We start from the raw sequence: 7,577 nt of genomic DNA, 5'->3' as shown, positions 1-7,577 counted from the left end.
GTTTCTAAAAGTCTTTATAATTCTCTATTATTCGATTTAGATTTTAAAATCAATGATTTGAGGTTTTCAGGGATTTCCAGAGACTTTTCTATTAAAACATTCCATAAAATGCTTAAAAGAAGTCTCTCCAAGATAGGTGATATTTCGAGAGACTTGTTTTTTATCTTATTCTAATTTTAAGGATTAAAATTCAAACTATTTATAATAAATAACAATAACCAAATAATAATTTTACTCCCAAACCCATAAGATAGATTCTACACGTTGTGTTCACGTTGAGCTTGTGTTAATTTGATTATCTATTTTCTTAAAAAAAAATTACAAAAAATGCATATAATTATATTTTATCATTTAATTATATGATTATATATTTTCCTAGCTGATTTTTATATATTTTTTTTCTCTCCATTTTTTTCAGTAAAAAAAGATTAAAACAAATTGATGTATGTATCATGAAAGTCCTATATATTTTTGTCTTCACGAGTCACCGAGATTCCTTAAAAATCACTCAGAGAGTCTCCCAAAATCTACGAAGTCACAGAGAGTTTCTTAAATTCTCTTGCGTAAAAAGTCTCTTGATATCTCTGTAAATCTCAATTGACTAACCCCCTCTTATGGCCGTTGGATCATATTCTATTTAGCTGTGTGAACTAGACCGACCGGTCTTATAAGTCCCGCTAGCGGTGTAGTCTTGGCCGAGCGGTCGAGTCTCCACCGCTCGGTGGAAACTTGATATGGCCTGGCTAAGGCTAAGTCCTATGGTCTTCTAATCTAGCAGCTAGATTAACAATCCACGTCAGCTAGGGCAACCTCCTAAGTCCTATGGTATGGCTAATCTAGCAGCTAGATTAGCAGTCCACGTCATTTGGGACCATTGTCCAGCGCTGTTCGGTTCAGCGTTTTAAATTTCAACCGTCAGATCAAATTTTGTGATCCGTGTGATTTTTGTGAGCGTTGAACTATTCAACGTAAAAGTTACTTTTTGAGCGCTGAATGGTTCAGCGCTTTAAATTTCAGCTGTGAGATCAAATTTTGTGATTTTTGTGAGAGCTGAACCATTTAACGTAAAGGTCACTTTTTGAGCGCTGAACCATTCAGCGCTTCAATCTCGTTGCTAGTTGAACTGCGACCACACTTTTTTTTTGAATTGCAACACTTGACTGCCAATCTAGCCCATAAGACTTAGCCTAAGCCAGACCAGTTTGCCAATTTGCCAGCTCCATAGTGGATGCAAAACTGACAAACTCTCAAGTTTGCCACGCCCATAGGAACCGGCCTTAATATACCGAGTTTTTACTGAATTAGACTTTTGGGGTGGAAAATCGGAAGCTTGAACTCACAAGGGATTCCTCTATCGTGTGGACTTAAAAATTTCTGAGACGAGCTTATACGCCAATGCCTCACCTTCTTCCCCAAACACACTCCCATCAATAAGCAACCTAAATTCCACAGTTCTCATTCTCATCTCAACCTCCAGAAACTGAAGATATAACAAACCCTAATTTATGAATAACCAGAAAAAGATGGCAGTAGGTGGAAACCCCAATAACCATAACAATAACCATAAAGGGTCATCATCAACATCTTCATCCCAATTCCAGAAGTCCTCTTTCCGGAAATCAAGATGGGATAATAATCACGATAATTTTCAATCTGATCATAAACCTAATTCTTCGTCTAAAGATTCTAAACCTTCTTACCCTAAAAAAGATGAGTCAACAACAACCACAAAATTAAGTTCATCATCCAAACCTCAACCTGATCAAGCTTATACCCCTTCAGGTGGGTCTGGAATGTTTAATGGTGGTGGTGGTTCTCCATTTACAGATCCTGTTAATTTTGGTCCACCACCGCCGCCTCCCGCTTATGGTTTTCACATGTTGGAGAGACGAACAATTGTAATGGCTGATGGAAATGTAAGAACATATTTCGCTCTTCCACCAGATTATCAAGATTTTCCAGGAGGACGTCATATGGATGAGAGGTATTATCCTTTCGGACCAGGTGGTGGTGGTCGTGAGCCTGAATTTGGGTTTGATAAGCATTTTCCTCGTGATGGATTTCATCGTGAACACGGTGGTGATATGTATGGGCGTAATGGGCAGGGTGATTATTGGAATTCCGTAGGGTTGGATGGACGTGGTTCATTGCTGCCACCTGAAGGTGGTTCCTTGAAGAGGAAATATGGAGACGGAGACGAACGAGACCCAAGAGATCTAAGAGACCCAAGGGATGCATTTTCTAGGCAAAGACAGCAGCTTTTACAGTATGGAAATCCTAATGGGTTTCCTTTGGGACATGCTGACAGAGGTGGTGGTGATTATTTAGCTGGAACAAGTAGTCCATTTGGTAGGGATCCAATGTTGTCCGGTAGAGGAATGGATGATCATAGGTCTCAAAAGCATTTGAGAGTTGGAGGAGATTATGGTAGTTCCCATTCTCGGCATGTTGGACATGGGAATGATTCGAATTCTAAGTTTTCTGATGTTGATACACATGCATTGAAGAAATCGTTTCTCCACTATGTGCAATTACTAAATGAAAATCCTGCTCAAAGGAAGGAATTTTTGGAGGATGGAAAGCATGGGCGTTTGAAATGCCTCGCGTGTGGCAGGTTTGATAACATTGTGATGTACTTGATTCTATGCTTCATCGTCTTTAGCATGTTTTGGATGTTGTTGATATTAATCTTAACAAAGGCTCAAGTTTTATGCTGATATGTTAGTTTAAGACTTTAAAGGATCTAAAAGGTGGGCCTCTAGCTCTAAAAGTTTGCTGATATAATTGGTTATAGGGTTTTCCAGGATGTACCAATGTCCGTATTTAGCTTAAGTGAACTAGGTCTGCTGATATGTAGAGTTATATAAATTCTAACAGATGCTTAGTTTGTTTTGTGTTAGGATTGTTTGTGTTGGTTATTGTTTGTAGTTTGCTACTTAAGGATTATGGAACTCTCATCAAGGCACTTGCTTTGTCCTGGATATTAGCGAAGGAGAAACAGATTAGGTAGGAACGGATAGTTTTCTAGTAGCTAATGTGATCCGCCTGTAGTTGTTCTAGTCAAATCTAGATTCAAATATGTCTTTTTATTGCAAACTAAGGCTGTTGATAGAATCTGATAAGGTTATGTTTGCTGTCAACTGACTGTAGTCTCAGGGGAATAATATGTCTGAGTAGCAATGTGGTTCTTCGTTAAGTTTAGGGTAAGTAGGCCAGGATAATTAATTCTACCTACTGCGATTGAATTCTAGAATGTTGTCAGTTAAATTTGGATAAGAGTCAGATGATATAGGCATATAGTTGCTAGTGACCGTAGTCAATGATGAAGGAACTGGTTTTCCTTCAGGATTCGATGCCAAAACGATAGGTTTTTTGTTTGTGCATAGAAGTATACTAATATGTGTGGTAGTGGTATTTTACTGCACATCGTATTTGGTTTCAGGGGATAAGGACCCTTTATATTCATTTTGTATTTGAGGCATAAGAAGTTGATTTATCTAATGGGATAATGCTGAAGTTAGCTTATATAGAAACATATATTACTTATGGAGGAAGAATAGGAAGAGTAGGCCTTACACGTAATATGGGGCTGCATGTTATTCCATCGTTTAATTCGTGTGCAACTTGTTATTCGTGTTATAGTTAACCATATGCAGGATCATGTTTATGCAAATGAGATGAGCTATAATAATTTATAATTTAGAGGATGTATCAATGTGGGAATTCTGCTCTGATGAAGTAGGCTGTGCAGTAAAATCTGGCACCTAGGCTTGGCTGAATTTTAGGCATTTTGTGCATAGACTGATGAGGCAAATATTTATCATTTGAACTGAATTTCAGTTATTCTTATGAAATGTTTACCAATTCATGATGTTGAATACTATTTTTGTGTATCTACAACTAGTGAAAAAAAATGTAAACATATGTGCGAAATATTTAATGTATCTGCATAGTTTCTGATTAAGTGATTAGTCACTCCAGCCGCTAGGCCCCCTCAGCCGCCTGATGATCGCCTAACGAGTTCTGCTACTCAGGAAGTAGGTATTTCTGATCTGGTGAGTTTTAAATTATAGGATATTGTATACGGGCATATAACTCAAGTGAATCGCCTCTGCTCGTACAACAAGTTCTGCAACTTAAAAGGAAGCTTTTGAAATGTCTGTGTTGATTAGAAGTTGTGGTTGGTTATACAGTACTAAAACTGTTATCAATCTCATACGTTTCTCAATCACCACAAAAGTTGTGTGAGATTTTGTTCTCTTTCTAGTTAGTGCGGACATCTGGTTGCATACAGTTTAATCTGAAGAAAGATGATTGTTTTGTTTGATTTCATTTCTATTTTCATCATTGGTTAGCTAGTTCATCTTTTGGAGCAGATCCTATTCGTCGAACTTTTTTTTTTCTGTTCCGTCTCCCATTCTCCTGCCTGTTGAGTCGCTTGTTAATCAGGCTGGATTTAGGTTTCAATGTGGAAGATAGTGTTGGATGTTTATGTTATGCAGTTGATTTGATGTTGTCTCTGTTATTTGTGAATTCTTGTTGCCTCGGTAACTTTCATTAGAGTTGCCTTTTTAGTAGGCTTATACATGAACCGTTTCAAATGTGCTTGTTTATAAGGCAATTACACGAAAAGGGGCACTAGTTATGCCCAATAACTGTCTGAAAATGTATCATTTGTTTGTTGTAAGTGCATGTTTTTGCTAGGACATCTGTTCCGCCTTTTACTGTTAGTATATTTTGTCACATGTGGATGTAGTTACTTTGTTCAACTGTGTTGTTCCTCATGATGTTGGATGGTGATCAATTTTTTTTTTATTTGATAGAGATTGTTGTTGTTTCCATCTATTCGGTTCCTTACGCTAGTGCCAATCTGTCAATGTGTTTATCACGATCCAATTCCAAAGCTCCTGTCTGTTGAGTTGGCTGTTAATCAGGCTGGATTTATTACCAACGTGGGAGCAGCATTTTATTTTTGAATACTGATTGTGCTGTGGGTTTGTGTTATGCAGTTGATTTGCCGTTGTCTTGGTTACTTGTAAAGTGTCGTTGCCTCGGTAACATTGTTGAACTTTCCCTTATTATTAGGCATATACACGAGCTGGATAAAATGTGCTTGTTCATAAAGCACTCACACGAAAAAAGGCACAATTATGCTGAGTAATTGTCTGATTATTTTGTATTGTTGCAAGTAATGTTCAATTTCTGAAGTATAGATGCCAGTCTTCGATCAGGTTGGCCATTGTTTCTGGTGATTGTGTTATCGGCTTAGTCTTTCATTACATGCATAATTTTTCATAGGTCAGGTTTTTTTTACCAGTTTTTTTAATCATTATCTGTTTTGCTCACTAGCTTCTGTTGTCACAAACCCGTGATGTTATTGTTGTAGTAGGTTATTACTTTATTGGTTGACTAAAATTAGAGGGAAAACGCTGAATATGTTACTCTTCCTCCATGCTCTTGGTGGGAAAAACAGGGCTTCTAAAGAATTTTCGGATATGCATGGTCTAATTATGCACACATACAACTCAGTTGACTTGCGAGTAGATCATCTGGGCCTACACAAGGCTTTGTGTGTTTTAATGGGTTGGAATTATGCAAAAGCTCCTGAAAACTCCAAGAGTTACCAGTCATTATCTGCGGATGAAGCAGCAGCAAGGAGGGATGATCTTATAATGTGGCCACCTTTGGTGATCATTCATAACACAAATTCAGGCCGGGGTAAAGATGGCCACATGGAGGGTATGGGAAACAAAACGATGGATAATAAACTTACAGGTATAATATGTTGCTAAGCCTTGTTTATCTTATCTGGAATGGGTGTATACATACAAATATTATTGTTATCGATGTCGCAAAGCCATAGTTAAAAAAGAGTGGATTGAGGCCAGAAAGTCATTTAGTTGGTGCAGTGCTTCATTTGTCTTTTTGCTGCATTAACTGACCTTAAGTTTTCAGGTTCTTGGCCATGAACGAATTTTGATGGAACAACAATTGGTTTAGTGTTGAGTTTGTTTTGGGGGATATTTTAGGAAGTAAATCCAATAGGCCTGCTAGTTCCTCCTAGACAAAAAGGTGAAAAATTGGTACGGAGCATTATGACAATAGCAGCAACTTCATGCTCGTAGTGCCATTAGATATTTCTACGTGCTAAATCCTGTTGTAATTGGATTTTTGGAAATTTTCCCTGTTAATCTTATTTTTGGACTGACTGATAGTATTCATAAGAGAAGTACTGTTTTATCGAGCTCTGATTTGTTACCCACCACTTGCTGTATTTGTAGACAAACTTGGCCATCTCATCCATTTGCTTCTTGATGGTCACATTCCATTTTCGATGAAGTGACTTCACTCTCGACTTTTCTTCCAATTTTAATTGCCTGGTTGAGTCCTTGTAAAACTTTCGTGTTCCGCACCTGAACTCGCTATTAATCATTCATTTAATGCTTGTCTTTATATTGTATCTGCTGAAGGTATTTTGTAGTTTCGTGGGGAGGTGCTTCATTGAGTGCCTTTTTACCCTTTTGCATGTTCTCAATTGCCCTCTTTTCCAATGAGATCTTATGCAGCACTACACCGTGATGAGTTTTCTTTGCTTCTGTTAAGGTTTAGCTACTTGTACTATTTGTAAGAGTGCCTCGTGGATATCCATATCAATCTTTTTACCGGTCTCCTGATGCTAGTAGCAAAAATCTAGGAAGATCTATCTTGTAGAAATGAGATGGATCATTGCGTATCAACACGTGATATTCTTTGGATGATGTATTTCACGACCTGATTTTCCTGGTCTCTCTATGTTGTTCTTGCCTTTCAGATCTCGGTTTTATCGGTGGCAAGGCAAAGTCCTTGTTTGGTAAGGATGGTCATTTGGGCATTACGTTGGTGAAATTTGGAGCTGATCAACCAGCCTTGAAGGAGGCCATGCGCCTGGCAGAATACTTTGAGAAGGATAATCATGGGCGTGGTGGCTGGGCCCGTGCTCAATCTCTACAGTCAGGTAGGAATGATGAAAATAACCCTAACTTGGTCAGGGTGGATCCGAAGACAGGCGAGAAAACTAGAATCCTATTTGGGTATTTGGGAACTGCATCAGATCTTGACAAAGTTGATTATGATACGAGGAAGAAGACCGTGATAGAGAGCAGAAGAGAATACAGGCTTTAGAACTAGTTGTCAGATCATATAAGGTACTAGTGTGCCTCTTATAAGCTATAAGTTTATGGTTAGGATTAAACTCTTCTGTTTGCTCCTTTTCTTTTCTATTAGTATCGGAAAGGAGGTTCAGAATATGTTTACTGCATTCAATTAATTCAGAAGCTCAATATGCTTGATGACTGTTTTCTGGCAAACACTTGCACAAGCACTGCCTCAATGGGGTTGGCATTTTCAGGTTAACTGGTGCGACCCCAAACTAACCTTCAACCATAACATTGCTGGGTAGCCGCATGAGCCATGCTAATTTTGTGTTTTTGTTTTTGTTTTTGTCTCTTGGGTAGCATAGTATGCACAGTAAAGATATTAGCTTTGGTTGGCGTGACATTTCTGTTGAATTTTAGATTTCGATTGCACAGTTGGCTATG

General features: G+C 38.2%; 1 protein-coding gene across 1 annotated transcript; it reads left to right on the top strand.

Moving 5' to 3' along the window:
• The first annotated feature begins 1,340 nt into the window (after nt 1–1,340).
• On the top strand, nt 1,341–7,344 carry LOC113350086 (protein SUPPRESSOR OF GENE SILENCING 3-like). The gene is made up of 3 exons (XM_026594158.1): nt 1,341–2,614; nt 5,474–5,775; nt 6,812–7,344. The coding sequence occupies exons 1-3, from the start codon at nt 1,506–1,508 to the stop codon at nt 7,159–7,161; spliced, it is 1,761 nt and encodes a 586-aa protein (XP_026449943.1). The 5' UTR covers nt 1,341–1,505; the 3' UTR covers nt 7,162–7,344.
• The last annotated feature ends 233 nt before the right edge of the window (nt 7,345–7,577 follow it).

This window comes from Papaver somniferum, chromosome 2 (assembly GCF_003573695.1).
Source record: "Papaver somniferum cultivar HN1 chromosome 2, ASM357369v1, whole genome shotgun sequence".
NCBI classification, from domain to species: domain Eukaryota; kingdom Viridiplantae; phylum Streptophyta; class Magnoliopsida; order Ranunculales; family Papaveraceae; genus Papaver; species Papaver somniferum.
Note: the sequence above shows the minus strand (reverse complement) of the source record. Positions and strands in the feature narration are given on the sequence as shown.

Excerpts from the sequence above, each read along its gene's own strand:
- LOC113350086 (XM_026594158.1), top strand. The coding sequence starts at position 1,506 with ATGAATAACCAGAAAAAGATGGCAGTAGGTGGAAACCCCAATAACCAT. Across the intron at positions 2,615-5,473 it reads AAATGCCTCGCGTGTGGCAG|GGCTTCTAAAGAATTTTCGG; the intron begins GTTTGATAACAT and ends TGGGAAAAACAG. Across the intron at positions 5,776-6,811 it reads GATGGATAATAAACTTACAG|ATCTCGGTTTTATCGGTGGC; the intron begins GTATAATATGTT and ends CTTGCCTTTCAG.